The following is a 14,667-nucleotide window of genomic DNA, read 5'->3' as shown; positions in this document are numbered from 1 at the left end:
CAGCGCTAAGCGGTGTGCGCTGGTAACCAAGGTAAATATCTGGTTGGTTACCTGATATTTACCTTAGTTACCAAGTGCAGCATCGCTTCCACGTGTCGCTGCTGGCTGGGGGCTGCTCACTGGTTGCTGGTGAGATCTGCCTGTGTGACAGCTCACCAGCAACCCGTGTAGCGACGCTCCAGCAATCCCTGCCAGGTCAGGTTGCTGGTGGGATCGCTGGAGCGTCGCTTAGTGTGACGGTACCTTTTAGTAAACCTGTTGACAGGTAGATGTCTATATTTATGAACTCTATATAACCCCAATGTCACGCTAGGTATGGTGAAGTACCAAGCGAAAGGGAAGGGAAACCCTGTATCTAGGGAAGGGGGAGATGGTGACCCCTGACCAAACCTACTGCTGGGCCCTGGGTTGACTCACCGCCCTAGATGGGGTCCGTACCTATGCGCTGAGCTAAATACTTGACCCTAGGCTGACCCTAGTCTTAGCCCTAGGTAGAGAGCGGATGGGTTGAGCGCTTAGTCCACCCCACTAGGCTCTAAAGGACACACAGGTATAACAAACAAGGGAAAACAACAAACAACTTATCTCCAGTTAACTTTAGGGAGACAAATTTGCAACAACCACCAAGATTCTCCAGATGTATGCAAACAGATTGCTAGCACTGAAAATATATAAAGATATTTGAAATATGACCAGCGCTGACTAATAGGAAGTGAAGGTATATAAATACAAGGAAAGTACTGATGAAAAGCAGCTGACAGGCTGAGGAAATCCACAGGGTCCTAAAGGGAAAGGGATGACAACCAAGCAGAAATAATAGGTCGGGGAGCAGTTTGCACAGCCAAATCCTGTGACCTTCTATAGCTGGACACCACATGACTTCCTGTCATCCGTGTCACACCCGTGACACCCACTCTCACCACTGATTAGCAGTTTTCTGCCTATGCGCAGCATACACAGAAAACTGCTAATCGGTGGTGTAGGCGGGGTTATAAAGAGCGCAACGGAAAACCAATAGATCTGTATATTAAGGAGATGAAAAGTAAATTGGTGCCAAAAGTACATGCTACGTTAGTGTAATAGTCATAAATTAATGTTACATATACAATTATGCTATGATGTATATGTATCTAACAGTATTATGCTAAAAATATACAAATATTGACACTTTTTTTTTTTTTTTCTAGTAAAATTAATGGAATTTACATGTGAAATATAGCAGATAACGTTTAGGTGTTTACCTGGCGGATGATACATGTGTATAGTACATAATAATATATAAATGTATTGTGGAATTAATCCCAGATTAGCACCTTGTTTCTGGATTAGAGCTGTAATTTGTCACAGATGGTGAGCTGCTCTATGTAAGCTCCAGTGTTTCAAGTCTTTCCATTCTGGTTGTCGAATAACTTTAAATAATTCAGAATTGTTTAGTATTTGGTCTGTAAGGGTGAATAGAGAAGAGATTTAAAGGGAATCTCTCAACAGGGTTTTGCAATGTAACCTGAAAATAGTATGATATAGGGGAAGAGACCCTGATTCCAGCAATGTCACTTACTATCCTGTGTGTTGTAGTTTCAATCTAATCACTTTATCAGCAAGATATTATCACTAGAGGACTAGTTGCCTTGTCTTGATCAACTGCTCTATGTAACCCTGCCCCCATTACTGATTGGCAGCTTTCTGTCAATATACACTGTATAGCGAAAACTGCCAATCAGTTGTGTGGGTGGGGTTATACAGGGCTCAAGATTCAGAGCATTGCTAGGTCTGTAGCAGAGTAAACTATGGTTCTATCACAACTGTTGCACCCAGTAAATTGAGTGGTACGTTGCTGGAATCAGGGTCCCTGTCTATATACATCATGCAGCTCTCAGATGATATAGAAAAACCTTGTGAAAAATTCTCATTCATATTTTTGTAAATATTGCACCTGCTTTTTGTAGTCTACGGATTAGAGAGAAATTTAGTTCTGATTTGGGGTTACACTGATTCAGATATTTATATAAAGCTCCAGAAACTTGTTTTTTGACCAATGAAAGATTTGAATTGAAAATCTTTTACTAAAGTAAATTAATTTTTTTAATTCGTTGAGAACAAAATGAGGTATCAGTGGTATCAATGATCCATCAACTGAGGGCTCTGATTCCAAATCACTCCGGAAATCAAAGTAAGATAAAAAAAATCCTAGCATGAATTTCATCACGACAACCCTTTAATATGACTCACCAGTGTGGATGACCTCCCCGTATGCCTGTGTGCACTGGAAACAATGGCCGCCGTGAGATGCTTGATACATAATGTCCTAGCGCAGTGGACACCAACCATGCTTACTTTGAGATCCACATTCTGTGAGAGATGGTCGCGAGCCACATCCAGGCTTGCCTCCTACTGAAGTGACACTCCGAGCCCGCCAGCCAAACCTTCCCCACAGAAAGCGCACTAGACCGTCCCCCAATTTAGGAAGTAGACTTCCATTCTAGGGTCCCCGCTTTACGCTCATTTAGTTTTCTCATTTCAAGCACACCCTCCACACTATCGCATCATCCAGCTTCCAGCTCTGTCGTCCTATCTACAGCTCAATATAATTAACCCTCTCCCCCTCAAATATATACACATCCAGCTCCTTTCTGCAGGGATACACATAAAGTTCACCATCTGGATACCTTTTTATGGCTGGTTACCAGACCCGGCGCTAATATACCAAGCTGGCAGAGAGCTGCAAACCACAAATCATGGGCCCTTGAGCCACATTTGGCTTCCACACTTGTGGACCCCTGTCTTAGAGGATCTCAATTGGATCCAGGTCTGGGGAGCATGAGGACTAGTCAGGGGCATCAATGCATCTATAATCCAACAACTGCCTACATGGTCTGGTCACATGAGTCTAGGCATTGTCCATCACCATTGAGAAAGCAGGGCTCACTGCATTAGTGTAAGATCTGACAATGGCTTTGGGGATTTCACCCCAGTACTTAGTAGCAGTCAGGGTATTATTACCTACGGTATCAAATAAAGGTCTGCGGGACTCTCCAAGGATATGCCTGCCCAAACTATCACTGACCCACGGCTAAACTGGTCATACTGGATGGTATTGGAAGCAGCATAATGTTCACCATTGTATCTCCAGTTTTAGACCAGTCACATGTACTCCGTGTGATTCTGCTGTCATCTGTGAAGAAAACAGTGCACCAATGGTGAACCTGCCAATTGCGGTATTTTCTGGCAAATGCCAATCAAGCTGCATGGAGCTGGGTTGTGAGCACCAATCCCACTACGGGATGTTGGCGCCTTCATTCTACCTCGCACAGTTTGGTCAGAAACGTGCTCATCAGTAGCTGCTAGAGTTCCTCCTGTAGGGATCTGGCAGTGCGCCTCCTGTTCCTGCTTCAGGTCATCTTGTAGGGATCTGGCAGTGTGCCTCCAGCTTTAGGTCATGTTGTAGGGATCTGGCAGTGCTCCTCCTGCTCCTGCTTTTAGGTCTCGTTGTAGGGATCTGGCATTGCTCCTCCTGCTCCTGCTTTAGGTCATGTTCTAGGGATCTGGCAGTGCTCCTCCTGCTCCTGCTTTAGGTCTCGTTGTAGGGATCTGGCAGTGCTCCTCCTGCTCTAGGTCATGTTCTAGGGATCTGGCAGTGCTCCTCCTGCTCCTGCTTTAGGTCTCGTTGTAGGGATCTGGCAGTGCTCCTCCTGCTCTAGGTCATGTTCTAGGGATCTGGCAGTGCTCCTCCTGCTTTAGGTCATGTTGTAGGGATCTGGCAGTGCTCCTCCTGCTCCTGCTTTAGGCCATGTTGTAGGGATCTGGCAGTGCTCCTCCTGCTCTAGGTCATGTTCTAGGGATCTGGCAGTGCTCCTCCTGCTCCTGCTTTAGGTCTCGTTGTAGGGATCTGGCAGTGCTCCTCCTGCTCCTGCTTTAGGTCATGTTCTAGGGATCTGGCAGTGCTCCTCCTGCTCCTGCTTTAGGTCTCGTTGTAGGGATCTGGCAGTGCTCCTCCTGCTCCTGCTTTAGGTCTCGTTGTAGGGATCTGGCAGTGCTCCGCCTATTCCTGCTTTAGGCCATGTTGTAGGGATCTTGCAGTGCTCCTCCTATTCCTGCTTTAGGCCATGTTGTAGGGATCTGGCAGTGCTCCTCCAGCTTTAGGTCTCGTTGTAGGGATCTGGCAGTGCTCCTCCTACTCCTGCTTTAGGTCATGTTCTAGGGATCTGGCAGTGCTCCTCCTGCTTTAGGTCATGTTGTAGGGATCTAGCAGTGCTCCTCCTGCTCCTGCTTTCACAAAGGAGCACATGCCAGTCTGCTGCTGGGTTGATGCCCTTTCTGTCTCTCCTGTGTCCTGGTAGCTGCTCCATACTCTTGAGAAACACAGCAAACCTTGTGATCCCACATATTGACGTGCCATTTCTGGAAGAGCTGAACCTACCTGTGCAACCTGAATGGGCGGCCAGTGCGTAGTGACAGGGACACTAGAAAGACTTGCTGCTGCCTCTCCCATGCTCCTGTTGTCACTTTCATTTATACCAAAGCAGGTGAAATTGTTTCTCAATCACTCCTGATTCCTGTCTGGACAGATTAATATCCCTGAAGTTTTATTGACCTGCTCTTATACTTGGAAGTGCAAATCTTCTCTTTATTTTTAAGGAATGTATTGTTTTCTGTATACAGTTGGATTTACTAAGCTAAATGTATCCAACTTCTGGCACAATTTTGGCCCAAAACCTGTCATACATGCTTTGCATCACATTTGATAAATGTTTTAGGCCCTGTGCGCACTACAAAATGGAATTTTCTTAAGAAAATTCTGCAGGCTCTTAAAGATTTCCGCACCTGCGGGAAAAAAATCCGCACCAAAATCCGCATACGGTATGTTGCGGATTTGGTGCGGAATTGCCGCAGGTTGTTCCCTGCGGGATTTCACATTTTACCCCGCTCCTGCTGTCTGTGGTGCAGAAGTTTCCGGGCCGTGCTTTTGTCCCGCGCGGCTGCCTTCGGCGCTCTGCTGTTTATGGGTCAGCTGTGCACTGCATAACTGCATATTCATGAGCCAGCCTGGAAGCAGGAGAGCAGTGTCCGGAGGCAGCCTCGCAGGAGAAGGTGAGTGTAAGATCAGCGGTGACTTCAGTCAGCTGATGTGCAGTGACCGCTGGAGTCCTCCACCCGGAGTCCTCCGCCTGTCACTGCAAAGCACCTCAGTGAAGTCACCGCTGATCCCGGCGGCTCACTTCACTTGCGTCCTGACCCTCACAGTGAGCAGTCATGGTCTATGGCGCTCACTGTGCGTGCCAGGTGTAGCAGAGCTGGACGCGTCGTGGGACATCTTGTGGATTACGTCGGACCTGGAGGGCTGTTATTAGGGGTTAATAAAATGGTGAAAGAGGGGGCTTTTTTGTCTATTTCAAATAAAGGATTTTTGGGGTGTTTGTGCTTTATTTACTTTCACTTGGAGTTTAGTGATGGCAGGCATCTATATGACCCCCCTCATCACTAAACTAGGACTTAGTGGCAGCTATGGGCTGCTGCTATTAACTTCTTCATTACCCCGATTGCCACTGCATCACGGCAACAGGAAGAGGCGGGAAAAGTCCGGGACTGTCGCATCTAATGGATGCAGCAATTCCGGGCGGCTGCTGGCTGATATTTTTAGGCTGGGGGGCTCCCCATAACGTGGGGCTCCCCATTCTGGGAATACCAGCCCCCAGCTGTGAGGCTTTATCCTGGCTGGTTATCAAAATTGGGGGGGACCGCACTCCGTGTTTTATTTATTTTACTGTACGCTATAGACCCGCCCACTGGCGGCTGTGATTGTTTGCAGGCAGACACACCTCCACGCTGAGTGATGGCTATCTCAGTGCAACCAACCACAGCCACCGGTGAGCAGGGAACGCGTGAATACAAGATGGAATAATGAGCGGATGGCTCTGGAAGATGAAAGAGCCACCGCGGGAGCAGTGTGACAGCCGCCCGGTCATCGGTGAGTATGAAACACTTGCTCCAGCCCCTTTGGGCCAGATTCTGTTCCCCATAAACTTTATATGGGTAGCAGCATCTGGCCAGATACCGGGTATCAATCCTCCGCCGACCCAGAGTCAGCGGGTAATTGATCTGCCAGCCCTCGAAACCGCAGGGACCTGCGGAAAAGAAGTGACATGCAACTGTTTTTGCTGCGGGAATCCCGCAGCAAAACATGCAGCTGTCAAAATCCGCATAGTGCACACATCATATTATATTTTTTTCCCCCCCCCCCCATAGGATTTGCTGGTGAATCACTGCAGAGATGTTATGAACATTATCTGCAGTGAAACATGCAGCAAAACCGTGGGCAATCCGCGGCAAAAAACGGCAAGTGCGCACAGGGCTTTAGATACTTACTTTTGCCTCTCTGGACAGTTCTTACTCTACATAACCTGATAGCTTTGTTTTTGCCTTTTTAGGGATGTTTGCCACGGTAGCGGGAATCTCCCAGCGTGCCCCTGTTCATTGGTCGGAGAATGTCATTGGAGCGGCAGTTTCTTTTCCCTATGTGCTGGCCTTGGATGAAGAGTTTGTCACGGTGCACAGCATGCTGGATCAGCAGCAGAAGCAAAGTCTGCCCTTCAAGGAAGGGATCATTCTGCAGGATTTTGAAGGTAACGGTCATAAATACGTGCGTTATTTGTTTTTTTTTTTTATGCCATTACAAGATAATTTGTCTTGCAATAGAAAGGTTATAAGGAATTTGCCTTGGTAAGTCATGTGCCTCTTCATGGGTGACTCCTAAAGGTTACGGTGAAGTGCCTGACTAGGTAAACGTTCTGTCCTTGGGTCCACAATGCCATGGGAGAATTACTAATCTGACACATTGGTAGCTTTGGTTACTATGCCGATAGAACAGGAATTATCTGTTCATCATGGCTTTATCACAGGGACGAGGTGTAGAACCAAACAACCATTTGACTCTCTTCACAGTGCTAACTGACATAGACCAAATAGACCCCAATGTAGATGGTGATTTGTATCCCAAAAAATGCTTCCAGCAGAATAGGAAGGGCTATCCTTCCAGTAACGCTCTATTGTACTGCAGGTAATTAATGGTGCTCAGCAATAGAATAATCGAAGAATTTGTTGCTCTCATTACATCCATAAAAACTACTTCTTTTATTCATGTAACTTGAAAGGGATTTTCCAAGATATAAAAAGAAGCCTTTTAAAGCAGGAAATGTTTTAAAATGCTAAAAAAAATAGCATTCCTCCCCTATTTAGCCATTGAGACTCCAGCACGCCGAGCTCTTCATCACTGCTGGTCTCCGGTTACTTTCTTGCGTCTGATCCCATGCCACCCACCTTACTCACTGTACATAGCAGTAATGACTGAATTGTTCGCCTCAACAAGCCTAAAGCAGGCTTTACACGAGACGATCTATCGTGCGATAGATCATCGGGGTCACGGTTTTTGTGACGCACATCCGGCATCGCTTGCGACGTCGGGCTGTGTGACACCTCCGAGTGACGCAGTATTGCTCACAAATCGTGAGTCGTGTACTCGTCGCTCGGTTTCATAAACTCGTTTAATTAAAATGGCGCCGGTTGCTCATCGTTCCCGGGGTAGCGCACGCCGCTCTGTGTGACATCCTGGGAACGATGAACAGCAGCTTACCTCCGTCCCACGGCACCCGCCGGCTATGCGGAAGGAAGGGGGTGGGCGGGATTTTTACGTCCCGCTCATCTCCGCCCCTCCGCTACTATCGGCCGGCTGCTGTGTGACGTCGCTGTGACGCCAAATGTCCCTCCCTCTTCAGGAAGAGGACGTTTGCCGCCCATAGCGAGGTCGCACAGCAGGTAAGTGCGTTTGATGGGGGTTAACGACTTTGTGCGCCATGGGCAACTAATTGCTCGTAACGCACAAACGACGGGGGAGGGTACGATCAATCGTGAAATTGCCAGTGATTGGCTGCAGTGGTCTTGTGTACATTTCACATGATCAGCTGAAGTTTAGTAAGCCGCCACATGGCATATAACATGGCGTATGGTAGACACAGACCTGACATGCAAGGTACAGCATATTTTATGCTTTACATGTTTCTCATGGCCATGATCATAATAAGGCTGCTTTTCTTATTACCCAATGTGACTTTAGAGTAAATGGGTCTGACGATCCGGAGATCGTGGAGCCTGTGTAATCTTTTCAATAATTTCTGCTTCAAGTGATCGTACCTATATATCCTGGAGACGATGCACAATGGCTCCAGATGACAATGTTTGTTTCTTTTTTTTTTTCACATACAATGACCATAGGAAAGTCCCACTTTTGACATGACCTTGTAGCACCAAATGTGGCCACTCACCTGACACTCACCTGGTCTCTAATACTACACACCTCCGTAAGAAGATGATCAGTTTGCATGCCAATATTTCTGTGTACTTTTGATATTGCTCTTACTGAAAAATAAAGTCTTCTTCCCTAATTTCCATCCGTTTCGCTCTCAGGACTATGTGTTTGTGTTTCCTTCCTCTTGTGTAACAGACCTGCATTTGTCTGTTCTGGAGGATGGCAGCATAATACTTCCTAGTACACCTCATCATCCAAAGGGCCGCCGAGATGCCAGATTGGCTTGTTGAGATGTTCAGTACAGCTTAATGTAAGAGAACATCTTGGAAAAGTGTGTAGCCCCAAGAATTGTCCTTGTGATTACAGCAGGATTTTTGTAGGTAGCTACATAACAATATGTCTGGGAGTGGATAAACTGCACTCCGCGTAATCTGGAGCCTGGGTAGGATTCCACTCCTTAGTGTATGATATGAAGAAGACCTCTGTACGCCAGCGATGAAGAACAGTATGACCGTAACATTACTAGAAACGGCTTTGGATTGCTAGAATAAAACGTTCTTCAGTACAGAGTTCTTTTTTGTATACAATGAAAAATGTAGATTTCTGATGACAATCATATTTAGGACATACCAATGTGCATGAGTTGTAAAAAATGGAGAAACATTTAAGAGTCGCATGATGTGCACTCTGATGTGGCATTGTTTTTAGCATTCATAAGATTCAACAGGGTGTGCATCTGGATTTGGCATCACAGAACGGTGTGATATAAGGGCCTACAGCTTTCATAGTGCGCCAGTATCCTTCATGATGTCCTCATCTTCTTCTATTCTGCATCTTTTACACTCTACCTCACCTTTCCTCCATCTCTTTATTGTGTAGCCTGTCCCCAATCTTTTTATGGTCTTTACCAACGGGGTGTGGCTCACAGGTTAATTATACAAAGCAACCCAAAGGTACCCTCAAGAGCAAACACTGATCGCTTTTGACCTAGTGACAGGTCCACTTCTTCATAATTAAAGCCATGCATCATCTGTAGTATCTTAATTACTAATTAAATTTTATATTTCTTCTGTTTACAGGAAGAGTCATAGTGGCAACCAGTAATGGAGTATATGTTTTAATCCCCTTACCTTTGGAAAGGCAGATACAGGACCTTTTAGCAAACCAGAGAGTAGAAGAAGCTTTAGCGCTTGCAAAGGGTGCCCGGCATAATATTCCAAAGGAGAAATTTCAGGTGCGCAAAATATAGTTGTAATGGATAATGTAAAACATCTAGTCTGTCTTGCCTGTCTGTCTGTCTTGCCTTGCCTGTCTGCCTTGCCGGTCTGCCTTACATGTCTGCCTTACATGTCTGCCTTGCTTACCTGCCTGTCTGTCTGTCTTGCCTGCCTGTCTTGCCTGCCTGTCTTGCCTGCCTGTCTTGCCTGCCTGCCTGTCTGTCTGTCTTGCCTGCCTGTCTGTCTTGCCTGCCTGTCTGTCTTGCCTGCCTGTCTGTCTTGCCTGCCTGTCTGTCTTGCCTGCCTGTCTGTCTTGCCTGCCTGTCTGTCTTGCCTGCCTGCCTGTCTGTCTGTCTTGCCTGCCTGTCTCTGTCTGTCTTGCCTGCCTGTCTCTGTCTGTCTGCCTGTCCTGCCTGTCTGTCTATTCAATGTAAATGGTAGTGCAGTTTCTTTGCTCGGCTCCTGTTAGGATAATAATGTATGTGTTTTACCCAAATAGTCTTATGGATGTCCACCGTGGCTTTGTTATGAATGAAGCTGGTGTAAAGAGAATCTATCAGGGTTTTACTACCTTGTATACAGATACAGACACAGACCTTGATCCCAGCAATTGGCCACTTACTGGGCTGACTTACTGTAGTTTTAATGAAATTGCTGTTTTATCAGCAGGAAATATCACTAGAGAACTAGTAAACCTCCCATGTAGTCCTTAAATTTATGAGCTCTTTATAACCCCACCTCCACCACTGATGGGCAGCTTACTGCCTATGCACAGTGTACAAATAAAGCTGCTAATAAGTGGTTTGGGCAGGGTTATACAGGGCTCTGAATTCAGAGAACTGGTAGATCTGCAGCAGAATAAACAGGAATTTTATCAAAAATGTAGCAAGCATCTCATTAAGTGATACATTTCTGGAATCTGGGTCTCTGACCCTACTACTTGCTGTACTTCAATGAGGTAACAAAAACCTGTTGACAAATTTCAAACATTCACATTCCTGTGTTTCTGAATCCTCCTGTGGGGAAGCTCATTCAGTAGATTTATTGTGAATTACCACTGATTCTAAGAACTTCAGCTTTTCATTTTTATTTGGAGAAACTCAATGGTTTTGAAAACATCCAGTTACAAGAACCAGTATGGTGGACTAGTCCGGGATACAAAGCTGCATTGTGTTAGGGCTGAAGCAGAAGTCTGTGAAATTCGGTCTGAGCATGGTCCGCAGTGCACAGACAATGCACGGGTCTCACGATGCAAAATTGACAGCCTCTATATTACTATGAGTACATCAAATTTTGGTTCGAAAGACCCACTGACAGTATGTGCATAATGTGCTCTGTGTTCGGGCTGAGTTATATGTATGAGCCCATGTGTGTGGTTTAATCATGCTTTATAAAGTAGGTTTACCACTTCCTCTGGGTAAACCGCATAAAACAGCTGCTGGAAAGGGAAACTCTTCATCTAAATTGTGTTACATTATATCAGTCTCGTACTTTTGTTGTTTTATAGTTGCTTCTGTTACAAATCGGGGCCACTATGCTTGGTGCATTGCATAGCATAATTGCAATTAGGCTTCAGTGACACTGCATCACTTAAGCTTTGGAAACCAAAACTGTTGCACACATTCTCCCAAAGTGAGACACTAACTATTATCACAGTTGCATATGTTTATTAGACAGCTCCTGTATCACAGTTACAGGAAAAGATGGTACTGGGTCTAGATGCTGTGGCATTATGGGATAGACACCATTGTATAGAGGAAGAGAAGGCAAGATGAATCAATCTGGAGGCTGAACTCAAGGTAGTGAGTATACTATACATAAACGAAATGTATCTATATACGGGGTGCATTGATAAAGCGGCTTGCTTCTGTATAAGTGCCGAATACACGAAGAACAGATGAGTGCATAGACTGGTAAGGGTAAGAACACACATCCGGCTTTTCTGCCGTTTTTCGGATCCGTCGCGCTCCCGTACAGTCTATACAGTACAGTGGCTGCGCAACCAGCTCCGGTCAAGTGCTGTCATGTGACTGGAGCTTGTGACCAGGAAGTTGCAGCGCAGCCACTGTACTGTATAGACTGTAAGGGAGTGCGCCGGATCCGACAAACTGAAGAAAAGCCAGATAGGGTAAGAACACACAATGGGAGATGTCCCTGCATGTCTCTCTAATAAAGTATTTTTGCCTGGAGAAGGCCTGTTACTGTTATTTTTTTTTTTCCCACCACAACTTGCATAAAATAAATCGTGATATGTGTCCCATTTATTGCAATGCACAGTAGATGACTTTTAGAAACAAGAAACACATTTGGCTCCTATGTTCAACCAAAGGAAAATCAGGAAAACCATCATAAGGTTAACTTGCGGCAAAAAGAATTAAACTTTGAAAGCATTTAGAGGTAACAGTATGTAGGAATATGTATTTTATAGGTATATTTCTGTGCAATGCAAAACGATAATGGATATTGTATCCAAGCCAAAGAAAAACTAAGGTTTATTTTATAAAGATTTTGGAAGCTGAAAATCCCATGTAGGAGCGGTACTTGATAATATTAATGTTGGTCATCGCCTGACAACCTCAAAAGTGCTTCATATTCATAAATATTTCTATATACACAGTACTGCGCAACAGTTTTAGGCAGGTGTGGAGAAATTCTGCAACGTTAAAAAGCTTCCAAAATAGAAGCATAATAGTTTACCATTATCAATTATCAAAATGCAACGTGAATGGGGAATAAAAGAGAAATCTAAATCACATCAATATTTGGGGTGACCAGAATATGCCTTCAAATAAAAAAAAGTTGGAGCTAATCAGATGCCTCCCCTCCATCATGCCTCACTATTGCCTCTCCTCCATCATGCCTCACTATTGCCTGTAGATATTCATTATTGTGCTGCTCTCCTTTCCTTCGGTGAACAAACTGCTTCCGGGTATGTCACATTTTGAGACCTCAGTCCACAGCACCTGCTGTTATATTTTTCTGTATCCCAGTTTCTGTTTTCTTGCATGGTTGAGTCTTTTTTTTTTTTTTTTTTTTTCATGTTGACTGCATGGCTTCCCATGAAGACCACTTCTGGCCAGACGTCTCTGAACAGTAGATGGGTTTCGCTGGGTCCTACTGGTTGCTGCCAGTTTTGAGCTGATGGCACTGATGGATATCTTTTTGATCTCAATGGGAAGTAATCATGATGTGTCTTTAATCTGCTACATTAAGTTTCCTTGGCTGAGAAGTACATATACAGTCCACAGCGTTGACCAATTCTTGTATTTAGTGCTGAGAAATTCAGGCAGTTGCGTACTTTCAAGGAGGGTTCAGAGGTCTGGCTCCAAATATATTATGTGGTAGAACAACGTTCTCAAGCATAAAGCCAGTGTCATTAAGAGCTATCATTGATGTAAAGAAGTCTTAGGCTATGTGCGCACGTTGCGTAAATTCATGCAGTTACGCTGCGCTTTGCAGCGCAGCGTAACTGCATGCGTCCTGCGTCCCCTGCACAGTCTATGGAGATTGTGCAGGGGCCGTGCGCACGTGGCGTCTCAGAGCGCAGCGCTTCGGCTACTGCCGAAGCGCTGCGCAAAAAGAAGTGACATGTCACTTCTTCCGTGCGCTTTGCCGGCAGCCCCTGCTCTGTCTATGTCAGGAGCTGCAGGCAGAGCGCACGTTCTCGCCGGCACCATGCGCTTCAGAACGGAGCTTTTCAGCTCCGCTCTGAAGCGCACCTTTTACGGTGCTGGGCTAGTACGCAAAGTGCGCACATACCCTTAGAAGTGATGATATGGCTCCCACAGAGCCCTGATCTCCGTATCATCAAGTCTGCCTTGACTATATGAAGTGGCAGAAGAATTTTGCACAAGCCTACATTCACAGATCTGTGGTAAGTTGTCCAAGATGTTTGGAAAAACCTCCCTGCTGACTTCCTTCAAAAACGAAATATAAGCGTACCAAGCATTGATGCGGTTTCCACGTGAAAGTGAGGTCCCACCAATTGATTTGATTTTGATTGCTCTTTTTTTCAATTACTTTGCATTTTGTTAATAAAAATACACTTCTAACACTTCTATCTCTGAAAGCATTCTTACAGTGAGGCATTTTTCCCCACCTGCCTTTGTTATGTATGTACAGCAATGGGTGCACGGCTTCTTATTGTGATCTTAGTAAACTTGGAGCAGTCCCATGAGTCTTCCAGGGTTCCAACCTCCGTAACCCAGTGTTTGTTCTCCGCAGGTTATGTATAGAAGAATCCTACAACAGGCTGGCTTCATACAGTTTGCACAGCTTCAGTTTTTAGAAGCAAAGGAATTATTCAGGTAAGGACAGCTGTATTTGGTCAGAATGTCTGTAGTAGACATACTACCTGTATCTACATATATTACAGGTTCTCCTACTGAACTTCCCAGACGCCATTGCTCTCCTATCTACAAAATTGAAAAATGTGGATGCCTTCTATTTTTTATTAGATTTATGTTTTTTACTTGTTTTGTATTACAGAAGCAGTCACCTCGACATTCGGGAACTCATCTCTCTGTACCCCCTTCTCCTGCCATCCTCCTCTGCGTTTATCCGTGCACATCCTCCCCTGCATGAATATGCCGACCTTAATCAGCTGACACGGGGCGATCAGGAAAAAGTGGCAACGTGCAAACGTTTTCTCATGTCCTATTTAAGTGAAATCCGCAGCACAGAAGTGGCAAATGGCTACCAGGAAGATGTAGATACTGCCTTACTAAAGCTTTATGCAGAAGCCGATCACGAGAGCCTGTTGGACCTGTTGGTCTCCGATAATTCCTGTGAAGTGTCGGACAGTTCGATCTGGTTAGAGAAGCACAAAAAGTAAGTGGTGTGTAGAAAAGTGAAACTGTCCATTTGGGACCATGTGGTTACAGATTCTTACACTTACGAATAAGAGCTTGTACCATTACTCCATTAAATACTTTGAGGGTACGTGCCCATGATTAGTGTTCACAGCATTTTGGACGCAGCGTTGTCCAGTACAAGCACAGTAGATGGATTTAAAGAAATCCCATGCCGTGCCATTTTGCTTGTTTTTTCCGCAGTGTAAACTGCCGTGGTGCGGCTTTCCAAACCGCTGCATGTCAATGTATGCTGCGGAGCCATGAGTGTTCTCCGCAGGGAGAACAGAGAGAAAGTCCG

The 14,667-nt window shown here is 45.3% G+C and overlaps 1 protein-coding gene across 1 annotated transcript in view; it reads left to right on the top strand.

Annotated features, from left to right (window-relative positions):
* TGFBRAP1 (transforming growth factor beta receptor associated protein 1) overlaps positions 1 to 14,667 on the top strand; it is a 51,682-nt gene that overhangs the window by 13,483 nt on the left and 23,532 nt on the right. The window contains 4 exon segments of the mRNA XM_075333809.1: positions 6,426 to 6,620; positions 9,379 to 9,533; positions 13,741 to 13,823; positions 14,005 to 14,346. Of these exon segments, the coding sequence (XP_075189924.1) occupies positions 6,426 to 6,620; positions 9,379 to 9,533; positions 13,741 to 13,823; positions 14,005 to 14,346 (775 nt within the window).

Source organism: Anomaloglossus baeobatrachus, chromosome 2 (genome assembly GCF_048569485.1).
Source record: "Anomaloglossus baeobatrachus isolate aAnoBae1 chromosome 2, aAnoBae1.hap1, whole genome shotgun sequence".
NCBI classification, from domain to species: Eukaryota; Metazoa; Chordata; class Amphibia; order Anura; family Aromobatidae; genus Anomaloglossus; species Anomaloglossus baeobatrachus.
Note: the sequence above shows the minus strand (reverse complement) of the source record. Positions and strands in the feature narration are given on the sequence as shown.